Below are 18307 nucleotides of genomic sequence, written 5' to 3' on the forward strand. Positions count from 1 at the left end.
ATCAAAGTATGAATATGCATAATATAAAGAACTTTGCATATAATACAGTAGATTAGGACACAAACTCTGCAGCCACCTCCAACTCCTGCTGAAGTTTGAACCCTAGTGTGGTTACTTACCAGCTGTGTGACCTTGGAAAAGTGTTTTAACCTCTCTGGGCTCAGTTAGTGTTCCCAGCAATAACAATATATTCATATATGAATAGCTTGCAAATATTCAAATAATTTATTCAAATAGAGTTTTGAAACTTACCTATTTATCTTTTTGGTTTTTTTTTTGAGAGAGAGAGCACGTGTGAGGGTGGAGAGGCAGAGGGAGAGAGAGAATCTTTTTTTTTCCCTTTGGGGGTAGGAGGAAAGGGGGGTAGAGTCTTAAGCAGGCTCCACACTCAGTGTGGAGCCGATGTGGGGCTCAATCTCATGACCTTGAGATCAAGATCTGAGCTGAAATCAAGAGTTGGAGGCTTTACTGACTGAGCCACCCAGGTGCCCTGAAACTTATTTATTATGTATAAAAACCAAGTTTCTCTAGAATGAAGTTGGTGGTGGCAAAGACTTATTTATAGTTCACGAAGATGGTTAGGACTAAAGATCATATGAAATATTATAAAATTAACCTTCAAGGAAAGAGACCTACCTCCTACCAGTTTCCTTTTATTTAAAACAAATAAACAAAACACCACCCAAACAAACAACAGTTGCTCATCTGTTTTATTTTTAATGACAAAGTCAATATATTGTAATTTGTGATCTATATAATAGGTTCTAATTCTTTTGATTAGTCAAAAATTAGTTTAGAGACATGTGGTACCTGGGTGGCTCAGTCAGTTGGGCATCCGGCTCGATTTTGGCTCAGGTTATTGTCTCAGGGTCTTGGGATTGAGCCCTGAGTGGGGCTCCATGTAGAGTCTGCTTGAGGTTCTCTCTTGCTGTCTCCCTCTGCCCCTCCTTCTGTGCTCTCTCTCTCTCAAATAAATAAATAAATCTTTAAAAAAAAAGTTAGTTTGTTTCCTGGAGTCCAGAGTCTCTCATGGTTTGTCTCCCTCTCTGATTTCTTCCCATTCAGTAGAAAGAAAAAAAAAAGATAGTTTAGGGGCAGTTCATTGGTAATATGTTCAGTCTCTGGGTCATGTTTTTGGTTTTGAAACATAAGGGACACATTTCGATCTCTCAATTAGTCAGTTGCAGAAAAATTCTCCACATTGAATACTCTTTGAATACTCTTTTATGTGTTTGTTTTTTAGACAAAAATGCTTTAAACTGATGCACAAGATGTTCTTAAAACCCATAGATTTGTATAATGGAGTATATTTCCCATTTTTTTTAAAGATTTTATTTATTTATTTGAGAGAGAGAGTGAGAGAGAGAAAGAGCACAAGAGGGGGGAGCAGGAGAGGGAGAAGCAGACTCCCCGCCGAGCAGGGAGCCTGATGCGGGACTCGATCCCGGGACTCCAGGATCATGACCTGAGCCGAAGGCAGTCGCTTAACCAACTGAGCCACCCAGGCGCCCTATATTTCCCATTTTGATGATGTATTTCTTGGAATATGTAGTTTTTATGGAACATACCTTATGACATAAGAATATTCTTTAACAACTTCAATAATCCCTTTAAAAAAAAAGTATAAAGTCAGCAGCTATGACTGTAATACTGTTTATTTTGTCTTTTATCTCTTTTAGTTCTTACTTTATATATTTAGGTCCTCTGATGTTGGACACATAAACATTTACAATTTTTATATTCTGTTGATGGATTGGACCCCCTTACCATTGTATAATGACCTTCTTTGTCTCTTTTTACCCTTTTTAATGTAGTCTAATTTGTGTGATGTAATTACAGATATTCTTGCTTTCTTTTACAGTGTTTTTGAAATATTTTTCTGTCTCTTCACTGTCAGTCTATGTATGTCTTTAAGGCTAAACTGAGTCTTTTGTTGGCAGCGTATTATTGGATCATGTTTTTCCGTCCATTGAACCATTGTTTCTTTTACTTTTGTTCCTCTCCCCCATATTTTAGGTTATAGATGTTGCAGTTTACATATTTTTATATTGTATAACCAATAACACATTTTGTTACTTATGGTTATTTTTCACTATGTGTTTTAACTTTTAAAGTACAGGTGTAAGCAAATTATACACCACCACTTCCATATTATAGAATCTAACTTTGACTGTATATTTACAATTACCAGTGAGTTTTATTCTACCTTTTAAGTGTTTTTATGGTGTTAGTTAACATCTTTTTAATTTCATTAGTAGGTCTCCCTTTAGCATTTCTTGTAAGGCAGGTTTAGTGTGGTGAACTCCCTCAGCTTTTGTTTATTCAAGAAAGTATTTCTGAAGACAACTTTGCTGGGTATAGATTCTTGGTTGACAGTTTTTTTTTTTCTTTTCTTTTTCTAAAGATTTACTTATTTGAGAGAGAGAAAAAAACAGAGAGAGTGCATGAATGAAAGGAGGGGCAGAGGGAGAAAATCTTAAAGCATACTCCCTACTGAACACAATGTACAACACAAGGCTCTGACCTGAGCCAAATGACCTGAGCCACATGACCTGAGCCAAAACCAAGAGTTGGATGCTTAAGTGACTGAGCCACCCAGGTGCCCCAGTTTTTTTTTTTTCTTTCAGTATTTTGATTATATCATTCCATTATCATCTGGCCGGAAAAGTTTCTGTTGAGAAATCTGCTTATAATCTTAAAAGAATTACCTTGTATGTAACTTCTTTCTTCTCTCTTCCTACTTTCAAATCTTCCTTTGTGTTTGACTTTTGACAATTTAGTTATAATGTATCTCAGTATCGCTCTGCTCAGGTTCAAACTATTTGGGGTTCTTTGGGCCTCATGGATATGGATGTTCATTTTTCTCCCCACATTTGGGAAGTTTTCAGCCATTATTCCTTCAGATATACTTTCTGTACTATTCTCTTTCTCTTCTTCTTCTGTCATTCTCATAATGTGGATAATTGTTTTTTTTTTATCATGTCCCACAAATTCCATTGGCTTTCTTCCCTCTTTTTCACTCTTTTTTTTTCTTTTTGTTCTTCTGACTGTGTAATTTCAAATGGTCTATCTTTTAGGTCTCTGATTCTTTCTTCTGCATGACTGAGCCTGGTTTTGAAGCTCTCCATTGAATTTTTTAGGTCAGTCATCGTATTTTTCAGATCTAGGCTTTCTGGTTGTTGTTTTTGTTTTCAATGGTTTCTATTTCTTTGTTGAACCTCTTTTTTCATGCAGTTTCACTAACTTCATTTAATTGTGTTTCTGTGTGTTATAATAGGTCAGTCTACTAGTTCACTTACTTAAAAGGGATTGTTTTAATTCTTTTTTTAACTGTTCATAGATCTCCATTGCTTTAGGGGCAGTTATTGAAATTTTATTGCTTTCCTTTGGTGGTGTCATGTTGACCTGATTTTTCATGATCCTTGATTGTTTACTTTGGTCTGTGCATTTGAGTAAACACTCTCTTCTTCTGGACTTTACACATTCTCTTTGGCAAAGACAGTTCTTCACCAGTCAGCTCACTCTGGGTTTCTGAATATGTGTGCTGGTAATGTCCTTAGGAAGCGGAACTTGCTATTCAGAGTTGTTTTGGGTCAAGGTCACTGCCTGAGCTCTGAGTTTTATTGGGTTTCCTCTGGCTGAGAACAGTTGAATAGGACTGCTCGTTTGCTTCTCTGCACAAGCAAGGCAAGTTACCTCTTAGGTTGTGTTCCACAATTGCCTGGTTTCCCTGGACAGGCTACCTAAATGGTTAGGTCTGGGTACTATACTCAGTAATAGTTGGTGCTTTGAAATTGTTCAGTGTAAGAGAACAGGCCCCAGTTTCTGCATATCTCCTTGTTTGGGGATTTAAATCAGGCAAGACTATGTACTGAATTCCCTAGCCAGATAGGGCCACCAGTTTTCCTTTGCAGATAGGGGAAAGCCATGGGTTCTGCTTTCTGTTTAAGATTCACTGTAAGCAGGGCTGTTGGATGGGCTGTGCAACTTTCCATGTGCTCTTGTTAGGTTCCCTGGTTGGTTAGACAGAAGGCTGTATTCAACAATGGGAAGGGCTACAAATTCATTTGTCTTCCTGGGTGGAGCAGGAGAACCATTTTCAAGGCTGGAAAGGCTTTTTGTTTTTGGTCTTGAATCAAGTCAAACCATGCCACCAAGTTAACTGGCTAAATGGGGCCACTGACTTTGCTCTGTGGATAATCAGCTTTTCCTGCCAGATTCTCCACTCAAACATTGCTGGGCTCTGAAGCTCTCCAGGTGTTTCAACCAGATTTTATTGCCAGGTGGTACTGGGAGCTACACTTAGCAGTAGATATGGTAGGAAGTAGCTCCCCTGCTGAGCAAACAGGATAGTCAGCCCCAAGCAGCCTCCCGTGTATTCCCAGTCAGGGTGTCTGGGCCAGAGGGGTTTTGGAGCTATGCTCATCAAATGAGGGAGATTATGAATTAACTCCCCTACCTAGGCAGAGCAGGTAAACTGACTCCAAGCTGGGGTAAGCTCTTTATCTATGGTCTTGATTCAAGTTGACCCACTTTCCTAGTTCCCTAGTTGAACAGTGCCACTGGCTGTGTTCTGTGGATGATCAACTTTACCTGCCACACTCTGATCTAGTGCTGCTGAGTTATGCAGCTTCCAGGTGTTCTGGCTAGCCTTTCTGGTTAGGAATGGCTAGGAGCTATACTCAACAGTGGGTTGGGCTATGACTTAGCAACCTTGGGGCAGATAAGGATGCAGGGCTGGAAAGCTCTTCATTTGAGGACCCAAACAAGGCAGACCTGCACCTTGCCGAGTTCCCTGGTCAGACTGCACAACCCTGTTGGCTCTGCAGATAAGCCATACCACTGGGTGGGACAACTACTTGGGCATTGCAGTTAGGAGTTTGGTCTGCCCAAATCTGAGTGCTGGTTGTTGTGAACCCCTGTGTGTAATGAGTCACTTCTGCTGCTTTCAAGATTCTCTCTTTGTATGTGTCTTTTGACAGTTTGATTATAATATATCTCCATGTGAATCTCTTTGAATTTATCCTAGTTAGAGTTTGTTGAGCTTCATGGATTTGTATGTCAATGACTTTCCTCAGATTTGGGAAGTTTTCAGGTATTATTTATTCAATCATTTCTCTGCCTCTTTCTCTTTTTCTTATCCTTTCAGGACTTCTATAATACACATATTGGTCTGCTTGTTAATCTCCCATAAGTTTCTTAGGCCCTGTTTATTTTTTTTTCATTCTTTTTAGTTTTTGATCCTCAAACTTGATAATATCAAATAACTTTCCTTCAAGTCCACTGATTCTTTCTTCTACCTCTTTCCATCGTCTGTTAAACTCTTTCAGTTAATTTTTCAATTCAATTGTTGCACTTGTCATTTCCAAAATTCCTGTTTGATTCTTTTTATAATTTCTATCTTTTTGATGATATTCTCATTTTGTTCATATACCTTCTTCCTGTTTTCCCTTAGTTCTTGGTCCATGTTTTCCTTTAGCTCTTTGAGCATATTTAAGATAGTTGTTTTAACATATTTGTCTAGTAATTCTGATGTCATTTTTTTCAGGGATATATTCTTGAGAGTTTTTCCTTTGAAGGGACAATGTTTTCCTGTTTCATTGTATATATTGTTTTTTTTTTTTTTAATTGAGCATTTGAAAAACAACTGTCATACAGTTCTTGCAGTCTGGGTCTGTGCAGTTCAAGACCTTCAGTAATTTGCCTGGTATAAAGGCCTAAGGTCTTTGCAGGCCTTTTCCTGGGCATGTGTCTCCCCTGGTCCTGTACATGCTTTTTACTGATTATCCTATTAAGGTCTTAATTTCCCAAAGAGTATCACTTCTGCTTCTCCTAGAGCCCTTGGTTGGTCTATTATAATCCTCAATCGGTAATCTTTTTCTCCAGATATATGCAGGTCTGTGGTGGCCTTGCAGTTTTCTTGAGTCTTGCTTGCTGCTTCCTGCTATTTCCCCTAGACTGAGATGTGGTCCGTGCCACTTTTAGCTATCTGAGCTCCAAGTTAGGTGCTAAAGAGATTAATCACTCAGGCAGCCCAAATTCAGGTTAGAATGCTATAAATTCAGTCTGTTCTGTTCTCTGGTTCACATAAGAGAACTGGAGACCAGGCCAGCACTTCCCCTGAGCTATGTTATGCTGTAACAGAAAGGGAGTATGACAAGATCAAGTAAAAATGCTGTGAAACTTCCTACCATTTGCATATGGAATATTTTTTGATTGGGCTTTTGTCTGATTGCTGTAGATCTTTGACTGATTTCTAAAGCTACAATAATGTTATTCTTATTAGTCTCTAGTTTTTAATATTTCCATAGGGGATGAGACTCTGGAGCTGCTTAGTTCTTTATCTTGCTGGCTTCTCTCTGTTGTTTGTTTTTAAATTACAAGTGAATGTAGCAGTCCATATAGTGTTATTGCAAAAAACATCCAGCATGTTTGATTTCTTTTAAATGCCTATCTTTTGGTTTAACAAGGAACTTTGTGCAAAGCAAAAACTTGGAATCATGATTCATATTAAGAACCCTGGTCCAGCCTAGCAAGGATTGTAGTTTGATAAGAGCTATAAATCTTTTCCTGTTGTTTAAGGAACTGGTCTCTGAATATACCTGTAATAAAACATTTCATTTCAGTTGTATATTTATAACTTTAAGCTACCATTTGACTGTTTTCTGAATTTAGTAAAGAATTTATATTTTTTATAATTTATAAAATTTCTTTTTTATATGAGTAAATTAATATTTTAAAATATGTTAAAGTATAATTTCAGGGTATCCAGATTTGTAATTGTATACTTCCCAGGGCCATTGGACCAGAAGTAATCATTCCACGTATCAATTTATATTATTTTCCTAATATCTTTCCATTATTTTTCACAAACAGTATCTCTAGAATCAGTATGGTGAAATCATTGGTTATGTTATGTCTGAGTACTTTTTATAATTTCATCGAAACATCTTGGAATTTGAGTTTCCCTGATTTTAGTCTCTTGTGCTTTATGAAATTTACCAAAATTATGTAGGAAAAAGAACAAGTCCCAAATAGCCTCTTGGTTTTTGATTGCAAGAAATTTTCAGGCTGGTAATATTTTCTAAACACAAAATTTTTATCACTTAATAGAAGAAAAATTCATATGCTTAAATAAGATGTTAGTTGCTTGGGCAAAAGTTGTAGTATTGGAATTTCAATTTGTAAAACTTATTTCTTTTTCCTTTTTTCTTTTTTTTTACTGAGGAAACATTTATTTCTTAATCTTACTCAGTCTACTTAGTATCTTCCTGATGTTTAACTATGTACAGCAGGGAGTGATGCCTGCCCAATCTAGCCACCACCTGTTTTGGTCTGTCTCCAACTAGCAGTCGTTTTTTATATTTTTAAATAACTGAGGGAAAAAATGAAAAAAGACAAGTACATTTGTGGCACATAAAAATTATATGAAATTCAGATTTCAGTGTCTCTGAAAGCATAGCTTAGGATGACTGCATGCCCTTAAAAGCCACACACGCTGATCCCCACCCTCCCAACAAAAAGTTCATGCACCTGTGATCCACCTTGGTTATCCTTGATTATTAAGAATCACCCCGGATAATCGCTCACAGGTACAGCTTTTACTACATGTCCCCTCGCCCCACTTAACAGTAGCAGAAATTCATTTCCAGGGAGAAATTTCACCCGGCATTAAATAGATCCTTAGGAGGATAATGCACTCCTTTCTGTTTTATTGAATGCTGGAAATGTTATCAAGGGAAAGAAATTTATCACTCTCCCCCGAAAGCTTGGACTGGGGTAATTTTGCACCTTCTTTTTAAATGATTGACACCACAACAAAGCTGGATTAAGTTCTGTCTTCTTTCTCCCCAGCATTCAGTGCATACCCCGCTAATCCAATTTATAGGAAATCTTCTCCCGTGAACAGGACAGCCTGTGGGTTTGCCCACATCAGGCTGGCAGAGAACAGATAGGCTAATTCATTAGCGCAGGTTCACACCCCAAAGGGTAATGGCCTTCTGCCTGCTGGACTCCCTTTGCAGTAGATACTGCTTATTTTATTTCTGAAAGCTTTTCCATACTTGGTAAAGAGATGAGAGGGAAGTTTTTTTTTTAAATAAGCCAGTACATCTTTTCTTCTTTGCTCCAGAACACATTGTTCTCTACCAGAAGTTAGTTTTTCCCTCCTCCCAAATGCCTACCCCCATGTAATGGTCTTTAGTACATTTCCACTCTTGGCCTTTTGTTGAATTTTAGCAAGTGAAGCTAGTGTATAGTGATGGTGCATGTTAATTCAATCAAGCAATCAACATATATTTACTGATCGCCTACCACATGCCTAGCAGCGTCTTCTACATTCTATACCTTATAATTTTAAAACATCTGGGAAGCTCTGCTGATTAAAGCAGAATGATTGATAGGTGTTATTGTTCAACTGATATCAAAACAACTGATGGAAAGCTAAAATATTGGTTTATGAATCTGTTATTGCTAAATTTTGCTGATAGATATGGTTATTGTCTGATTATTTCAGTTAATCCATTTTTAAATAGACTATCCAGCATATGTGTAGAATTGTCTTTTTTTTTTTTTTTTTTAGAGAGAAGGAAAAAGAGGGAGATGGGATAGAGGGATAAGGAGAGAATTTGAAGGAGACTCATGGAGCCTGATGCAGGGCTTGATCTCACAACCCTGAGATCATGACCTGAGCCTAAATCAAGAGTTGGATGCTTAACTGACTGAGCCACCCAGGCGCCCTTAGAATTGTCTTTATAACAGAAAGACTTTTAAAATCAAATAAATGTGCTTTTTGTATATATTCGTGTGTGACTATATACAAATAATTATACTAAATTGTTTTAAACATGATACCTTGCCCTTAAGAATCTCATAGTCTAACAAAGTTATAGCAGAGTCATATGTATGGTCATATGTAGGGTCTAAATATTGTAAAATGAAATGTAGTAAAAATTGCTTTTAAAATCCCTTAAATCATCTATAAAAGTAACTATATACATGCTCTCCTGTGAATGTATACTCATGTACAGTAATATGTATACATATAATGTATAATTAATATTCTGATATATAGTACCTATGTTAAATATAATTTTCCATGAGAAAGGTATGTATGTTATAGTTTGGTTCACAAACCTTAATTCTCCATATGATGTGACTCCGGTTTAGATCCAAATAAGTGTATTACTTCCTTTGGTGTATCCACTTTTAACCATGAGAAGCAGATTTCCAACATTAGGCACTTCCTTGCATTCACATCCAAAATTGTGACTCTCCAACTCTCTATTTGTTTGAGCAGGCCAGCCATTTGCAGAGGCAGTCTTATGAGGGCCATAAAAAAAAAAAAAAAAACCTATTCCAGTAATTTCCAGACTGTCTAGTTCTCTTCAATCTCATGCACAAGACCTGTCTTTTGAAATGTATTTTATATTCCTCTTCTGAATTACTACTACCTCCCCTAACTTTGTTCCAAGCCTGGATTGCCTCTTGCCTAAACTATTGTAAGTTTCCATACTAAAAAAAAAAAAATAAGTTAACATACTTATTCATTTTACTGTACACATTGAGTCAAATCAGTCATCTTAATGTATAAAAATATATTCTGACCATACAATTCATTTTCTTAAAAACTTTCAGTGGTTCCCTATTTTCCACTGAATTAGACGTAAATGTACTTTGGTATTCATGGCCTCCACAAAGTAACCCCAATTCCATTTTGAGTTCTAGTTGAACTGACATGCCCAGACACATCTTATCCTTTTATTCCACTGTGCTCATGCCATTCTTTTCCCCTGTAATGCTCTTTGTTATTTCTATCAAAATTCTGCTCATTTTTTAAGGTTCAGCTGAGATATAAATCTTCAAGTTTGATGTAATTTTGCCATATCTTGAACTCCTTTCATTTGTTGTTCCTTTCTTATGACACTTATCATAATATTCTTACATTAAAGTCGTTCATGTTCCTTTCTTATCTTTCCCTCTTATATCATAATTCATGCCCTCCAGGAAATTATGTTTTACACATCTTTTTTATTTCCTATAGCACCTAAAACAGCACCTACTTAAGAAGAGATGCCTGATAAATATTTGAACTGAATTCAATTAGTTACTTTGGAAAATTATCTAATCTTATCTCAATAATGTTTAATTTTTCAAAAAGTTATTGAAGTTCTTTTACAATTGTTTAAGGGCCTGTGAGATTTTTTAAAATGCTTTTATTGGTAGCAAATCTTCATCATTTGAGGGAGAATTTGATTTTGGAAAATATAATTTATGCTGAGCTACACTTAGTGAATAATATTGATGTTCAATTTGGGCTTTTATATTTTCAGTTAAAGGGAATACAAAATAATGAGACAGAGTCTCTGGGTGTTATGAACTGCCAACTCCAAAAGAAAAGTTCCCAAAATGTTTTCAACAATGGCAACATCATTGTAATGACTTTATAGCTTCCTAAGTTTTCTACTTTGAAACATACAGTACTCATTTGGATGTGTAAATTCGAATATATTTGTTAAATCAGTCTTGTCTCTTTGTCAATTAATTTTGCAGTTTTCCAAACCAGGGTGTTGAAAAATGTGTTTGGAATTTAAATATCATTTAAATGATAAGCATATTATGCTGCTTATTTGAAATACTATTTTTATAGCTTCTGGTGAGGGAGAAACCAAGTCATCACTATTGACCAAACAAAACTTCCCAAATTTGAAGAAAATATGTTTATACAGTATTATTATTCAAAAAAGTATACAAGTTCAGCTGCTGTGGTTGGCTTTCCTGAATTTTACCAGAAACATAAGGAACTGAAAAAAGATTTGAAGTAAACAGAAGGTTGTTGAATATAGCATTTGAGTATTGTGTAACTGGTGTCACAGAATTGTAAAACAAAAATGTGAAACTTCATCTCTTCCCAATGCACATGGAATTGATAACATTTGTATGTGAATGTGCTTACAGGAGTTTTCTGTTTTCTTGGTTACATACAATTGACTTAAGCAGAAAACCACATTTAAAAAATTAATTTACTTATTTAGAGAGCAAGCTTGAGTGGGGGGAGGGTCAGAGGGAGAGAATCTCAAGCAGCCTGCCCTGAGTGTGGAACCTGATGTGGGGCTTAATTCCACGACCCAGAGATTGTGAACTGAGCCGAAATCAAGAGTCACTTAACTGACTAAACCACCCACGCACCCCAGAAAACCACATTTTATATTCTTAAAATGTATAATGCCCAATTTTAAAAACATTCAATTACCATGTATATTATATGTATCATTTTTTATTTTATATGCAACTTTTTAGTACATACTGGTTTATGGGGGGGTGCAGTTTGGTTTAACATGTTTTCTTTAGCAACTTTATATAGCCAGTTTTAAATTATCCTAACTAAAAGGTGGAAGCATGTGCACAGATAATCCAAAATAGTTGGATATCTCTATTTTTTTCAAGTTGGATATCTCTATTTTTTCATATATTATGTGATTATTGTAGTAGTCTTAGCTCTTTCATTCAGCTAGCAACCAATTTACTTTACAAACATTATATAATATACCAAGTACTGATGGGAGGACAAGAAAGTATAGATTTTGAAGAATTTTTTTCCATAGAAATTTCATTATTACTTAGTTTACCATTTTATATTTATTTTTTTTTAGTTACCATTTTTTAAGAATCATTTACTCAAAACTTTTCATGATCCTCAAGCATTACAATTTATTGCCATGTTACTGTAATGGGATTTTTATTTATTTTTTTTTAAAGATTTTTATTTATTTGTTTGACAGAGATAGAGAGCACAAGTAGGCAGAGAGGCAGGCAGAGGGAGAGGGTGAAGCAGACTCTCCACTGAGCAGGGAGCCTGACGCAGGGCTCGATCCCAGGACCCTGGGATCATGACCTGAGCCGAAGGCAGACGCTTAACCGACTGAGCCACCCAGGCGCCCCTGTAATGGGATTTTCAACTCAACTAAAATTATTTTTTTTTTCCTTAAAAGTATTATTTGGAGTTTATATCATTAATTTTTCTTAGCCTATCCCTAGCATGGTGGTATATTTTGAACTCAAAATAAAATTTCAGATCTAGTGGCCAGGGACAGTAATAATTTACCTGAATTTTGAATAATTAAGGATATTACTTTATTATTTGCATTGAGTGATTATCACTCCTTATCAGTAACATAATACTAATTCATAAGTCATTACTAAATGTAATTTTATCAAAAACAAAAAATGTTCAATTGAATATCATATTCTGAGCATCACCATTTAGCAAGGCTGATTTGACTTGTCAGTCTCTCAGGAAGTACGTGTTTGGGAGGGAAGGAGAGGGCAAGAGGAGAATTTGGAGTATTCCCTAAAACTTGTGAATCCCAGGAAAAAGTATGGTTACATCTAGGCTACCCTGTACTGTAGCTCACAGGACCACCTTGGTCTCTGTAAACAGTCCCCAGAATCCAACTGGAGTAGCACTTATCTCCTTGTGTGCCAATGCTGATGAAATAAGGTGTTGCTGGCTATTCATCTTAGTAGTTTCTGCTTAAAAGGGAACTTGCAGTTACGTAGGCTGTCTAGAGAACTAATATATAGCGTGATGACTGTAGTTAATCAGTTAATTATTGTAGCTTATGTATTCTACAGATTACTGAATTTTTACTATAAAATTTTTTTTTAAGATTTTATTTATTTATTTCAGAGAGAGCACAAGTGGGGGGGAGGGGCAGAGGGAGAGGGAGAAGCAGGGAGCCTGAAGCAGGGTTTGATCCCAGGACCCCAAGGTCATGTCCTGAGCTGAAAGGAGATGCTTAACCAACTGAGTCACCCAGCCTACCCTATAAAAATTTTCTTGTCCACAGAATTATAAACCATATTTCCAGACCCCAACAATGCCCAGAAATTTTCTTGAATTTCCAGGGGAACTGCACCACTTTTAAAGGAAGGCCCTTTCTCCCTGCTCAGCAGGGGGTCTGCTTCTCCCTCTGCCCTCTTCCCTCTCGTGCTCTCTGTCTCTCATTCTCTCTCTCAAATAAATAAATAAAATCTTTAAAAAAAATAAAAATAAATAAATAAAGGAAGGCTCTTTATATCTGTTGTGTTCAATAAGGAAATGGCATTGTCTACGTGGGGAATATGCTCTGAATGCAGAACTATCTTGACATCTTGTATGAATTTTTTGCTGTTGATCATTATTCCTAGTGTCAATGCATACCTTACTGAAATTCCATTTGTTGTTTCCACAGATTTCAGGAAACCTTACTGTGCCTTGGATTACAGGGTGTTCTAGAAAAAGAGCAGTAAGTAATCTTTCATTTAAAGCAACAAGTGGGTTTTCCCCTGTGTTGTTAATAAGAATGCCATTGAGAAAATTGTCATGATATTTGTAAAGTTGGCAAAATTGAACCTCAATAAGACTGCATTATCTCAAAGGACATATTCTGAGGCCATAATATTTATATCTATTACCAATATAACCTTAAATAAAATGTAATCAGTACACCATCTAATCTTTGAGCAGGTTTTTGCAGTTTTAAAAAGCACTCAAAGGTAATTAATGCGATAGGTGAAATAGAGGGGATTAAGAAGTACACTCATCATAATGAGCATTGAGTAATGTATAGAATTGTTGAATCATTATATTATACACCTGAAACTAATATAACACTATATATTAATTATACTTCAGTAAAAAGATAATAAAATACCATAATGTTTTATATCTAATTATCCTACTTAATTTCATTATATAATTGGGTCGTGATTGATATAAATATCTCAATCAAAATTAAGAAATTTACATTACTATTTATTACTAGTGCATTTCAGTATTTTATTTTTTATGGTTGTAAAAGGCTTTACACTCAATATGTTTTTTCTTTAAATTCAATTATCCAATGTATAGTACATCATTAGTTTTTGATATAATGTTTAATGATGCATTAGTTGCATATAACACCCAGTACTCATCACATCACCTACCCTCCTTAATGCCCATCACCCAGTTACCCCATCCCCCCAATCCCTCCCTTTCTGAAACCCTATTTGTTTCTTGGAGTCGAGTCTCATATGGTTTGTCTCCCTCTCTGATTTCTTCCCATTCAGTTTTCCCTCCCTTCCCCTATTGTCTTCTGCATTATTCCTTATGTTCCACATGAGTGAAACCATACAATAATGGTCTTTCTCTGATTGACTTATTTCACTTAACATAATTCCCTCCAGTTTAATCCATGTCGATGTAAATGGTAGATATTCATCTTTTCTGATGGCTGAGAGTAATATTCCATTGTATATATGAACCACATCTTCTTTATCCATTCATCTGTTGAAGGATATCTTAGCTCCTTCCACAGTATGGCTATTGTGGACATTGCTGCTATGAACATTGGGGTGCATTTGCCCCTTCTTTTCACTACATCTGTATCTACCCAGTAGTGCAATTGCTGGGTCATAGGGTAGCAGTATTTTTAATGTCTTGAGGAACCTCCATACTGTTTTCCAGAGGGGCTGTACCAGTTTGCATTCCCACCAACAGTGTAATAGGGTTCCCCTTTCTCCACATCCTCGCCAATATTTGTTATTCCCTGTCTTGTTAATTTTAGCCATTCTAACTGGTGTAATGGAGTATCTCATTGTGGCTTTGATTTGTATTTCCTTGATGATAAGTGATGTGGAGCATTTTTTATGGGTCTGTTAGCCATTTGTATGTCTTCTTTGGAGAAGTGTCTGTTCATGTCTTCTGCCCATTTCTTGACTGGATTCTTTGTTTTTGGGGGGTTGAGTTTCATAAGTTCTTTATGGATCTTGGATACCAGCCTTTTATCTGATATGTCATTTGCAAATATTTTCTCCCATTCCATAGGTTGCCTTTAGGTTTGTTGATTGTTTCCTTTGTTGTGAAGAAGCTTTTTACCTTGATGAAATCCCAATAGTTCATTTTTGCTTTTGTTTCCCTTGCCTTTAGAGACTTGTCTTGCAAGAAGTTGCTGTGTCCAAGGTCGAAGAAGTTGCTGCCTGTGTTCTCCTCTAGGATTTTGATGGATTCCTGTCTCACATTTAGGTCTTTCATCCATTTTGAGTTTATTTTTGTGTATAGTGTGAGAGAATGGTCCAGTTTCATTGTTCTGCGTGTGGCTGTCCAATTTTCCCAGCACCATGTATTGAAGAGACTGTCTTTTTTCGATAGGATATTCTTTCCTGCTTTGTCAAAGATTAGTTGACCATACAATTGAGGGTCCATTTCTGGGATCTTTAGTCTGTTCCATTGATCTATGTGTCTGTTTTTGTGCCAGTACCATGCTGTCTTGATGATTACAGCTTTGTAATATAGCTTGAAGTCAGGCATTGTGATGCCCCCAGCTTTGGTTTTCTTTTTCAACATTCCCCTGATGATTTGGGGTCTTTTCTGGTTCCATACAAATTTTAGGATTGTTTGTTCCAACTCTGTGAAAAATGTCAATGATATTTTGATAGGGATTGTATTGAATGTGTGATTGCTCTGGGTAGCATAGACATTTTAGCAATGTTTATTCTTCCAATCCATGAACATGACAAGTTTTTCCATCTCTTTTTGTGTCTTCCTCAATTTCTTCCATAAATGTTCTGTAGTTTTTAGAGTACAGATCCTTTGCCTCTTTGGTTATGTTTATTCATAAGTATCTTATGTTTTTTGGTTCAATTGTAAATGGGATTGATTCCTTAATTTCTCTTTCTTCTGTCTCATTGTTAGTGTACAGAAATGCAACTGATTTCTGTGCATTGATTTTGTATCCTGCCACTTTGCTGAATTGCTGTATGAGTTCTAGCAATTTTGGGGTGGAGTCTTTTGGGTTTTCCACATAAAGTATCATGTTATCTGCAAAGAGTGAGAGTTTGATTTCTTCTTCACCATTTGAATGCGTTTTATTTCTTTTTGTTGTCTGATTGCTGAGGCTAGGACTTCTAGTATTATGTTGAACAATAGTGGTGAGAGTGGGCATCGCTTTTGTGTTCTTGACCTTAAGGGAAAAGCTCTCAGTTTTTCCCCATTGAGAATGATATTCATCATGGGCTTTTCCTAGATGGCTTTTCTGATATTGAGGTATGTTCCCTCTATCCCTATACTTTGAAGAGTTTAGAAACCAAGTAGGCCAGAAAGGGCTGGCAAAATATATTCAAGTACTAAATGAGAAGAACATGCAACCAAGAATACTTTATCCAGCAAGGCTGTCATTCAGAATGGAAGGAAATATAAAGAGTTTCCAGGACAGACAGAAACTGAAAGAATATGTGACCACCATGACAATCCTGCAAGAAATATTAAGGGGGATACTGTAAGCGAAGAGAGACACCCAGAGTAACATAAACCAGAAAGTAAGAGTCAATCTACAGAAACAGGGACTTTGCGGACAATACAATGGCACTAAATTCATATCTTTCAATAGTTACTCTGAATGTAAATGGGCTGAATGTTCCAATCAAAAGACACAGGGTATCAGATTGGATAAAAAAGCAGGGTCCACAAGAGTCTACAAGAGACTCATTCTGAACCTAAAGACACTTCCAAGTTGAAAGTGAGGGGATGGAGAACAATTTACCACGCTAATGGACCTCAAAAATAGCTGGGGTAGCCTTTCTCATATCAGACAAATTAGATTTTAAACCAAAGACTGTAGTAAGAAATGTAGAGGGACACTATATCATACTTAAAGGGTCTATCCAACAAGAAGATCTAGCATTTCAGTATTTAGAAGTAACGAGTAACTAGTAGTTTAACAGTCTTATTTTGTTTTTCTGACTTCCTCCTATAATTATTGTCATTTGTATAATGTTAATATATTAAACAACTTCATTAAAATTGTGTTTTGTCAAAGAATCTTATTCAGTTGTCTGAGTAGGACCTATAAATCTGAATTTTAAGAAGTATCTCCGGAGATTTTGATGTAACTGGTCAATAGATGGGAAGCTATTAAAGGCTTTTAATTATAAAGGAGACATGAGTAGAGTTTTAGAAAGATACATTACTTTATGGCATGTAGGTTTAGGGATAATAAAACTGAAGCTAGGGAAATTTTGTACTGGACAGGATTATGTAGACTCTTTTTTCCTTTCTCTTCCCCCAAAAGTAGAAGTATGAACCATGGAAATAATATAGGATGCCACCAACGGAGATCTCTAAAAGTTGGAAAGGAAGCAACTGGTTAGTAACTCCAGGACTTGGAAGGACTACAGGGTACTTTGTCTCCCAATTAACTCAGGCCAGACATCTTATGACCCCTACTGTAACAAGAGAAAACAGCTTGGGTAGGCTCATTCCTTCCACTGATGGGATGGGGGTCCCCAAACAACATGAAGTGATCCTGGCAACACTGGCAAAGAAGATCAGTTGGAAGCCTCAGTGACAATAAGGCAACCAGAGAAGTGCTCTCCTACTCTGTTGTGCCTGAACCTTTCCTCCCTTGGTGGAGATACCAAGCAGTAATACCAAGGGAGATGCCACAAAAAGTAGTTTGACCTGGAAAGCCTCTTTTTTAAAGATTTTATTTATTTATTCATCAGAGAGAGAGCACAAGCAGGGGGAATGGCAGGCAAAGGTAGAAGCAGGCTCCCTGCTGAACAAGGAGCCAGATGTGGGACTCAATCCTAGGACCTTGGGATCATGACCCGAGCGGAAGGCAGCTGTTCAACCAGCTGAGCCACCTGGGCATCCTCTGGAAAGCCTCTTTGTCTCTGTAGGTCAGAGAATTCTTTCCCCCACTTAGAGAATCAGAGAGCTTGATTAACACCAGCAAAAGTGATCAAGACACTATATGTGCACAGCTTAGTAAGTGTGCTATTCATCCCTGAAAGATGGAAAATCTGTTTTCCCACATAGAGACACTAGCCCAAATAAATCAAGCAAATTAAAATACACTACAAATGATTTGAAAATTAAAATACCACCAGAAAGTACCATTGGAACACAACCCATAAATGTAGGCTGAGACCTGTGTGCCTGCCTGGTAAAATAAAAAGGTTCAAATAAAACCAAAAATCTCCTAACATAATGGTCAAAGTACTCAAGATACAATAAAAAAAAACACCCAACATACCAAGAACCAGGAAAATCACCACTTGAATGATAAAAGACAATCAATCAACTGACACAAATACTGAGGTAAATTAGATAATGGAATTCTCTGACAAGGATTTTAGAGCATCCATTATAAAACTGTTCTAACATGCAATTACACATTACCTTGAAACAAATGAAAAAAAAATAGAAAATCTCAAGAAAGCAATCAATGTTATAAATGAACCAAATGAGAATTATGGGACTGAAGAATACAATAAATAAACCTGC

At 36.4% G+C, this 18307-nt stretch overlaps 1 protein-coding gene across 1 annotated transcript in view; it reads left to right on the forward strand.

Annotated features, from left to right (window-relative positions):
- Positions 1 to 18307, forward strand: part of HDX (highly divergent homeobox) — a 216202-nt gene that overhangs the window by 31944 nt on the left and 165951 nt on the right. Inside the window, exon 3 of the mRNA XM_021691210.1 lies at positions 13233 to 13286. Coding sequence (XP_021546885.1) covers positions 13233 to 13286 — 54 coding nt within the window. The remainder of the gene's footprint in view (positions 1 to 13232; positions 13287 to 18307) is intronic.

This window comes from Neomonachus schauinslandi, chromosome X (genome assembly GCF_002201575.2).
Source record: "Neomonachus schauinslandi chromosome X, ASM220157v2, whole genome shotgun sequence".
NCBI lineage: Eukaryota > Metazoa > Chordata > Mammalia > Carnivora > Phocidae > Neomonachus > Neomonachus schauinslandi.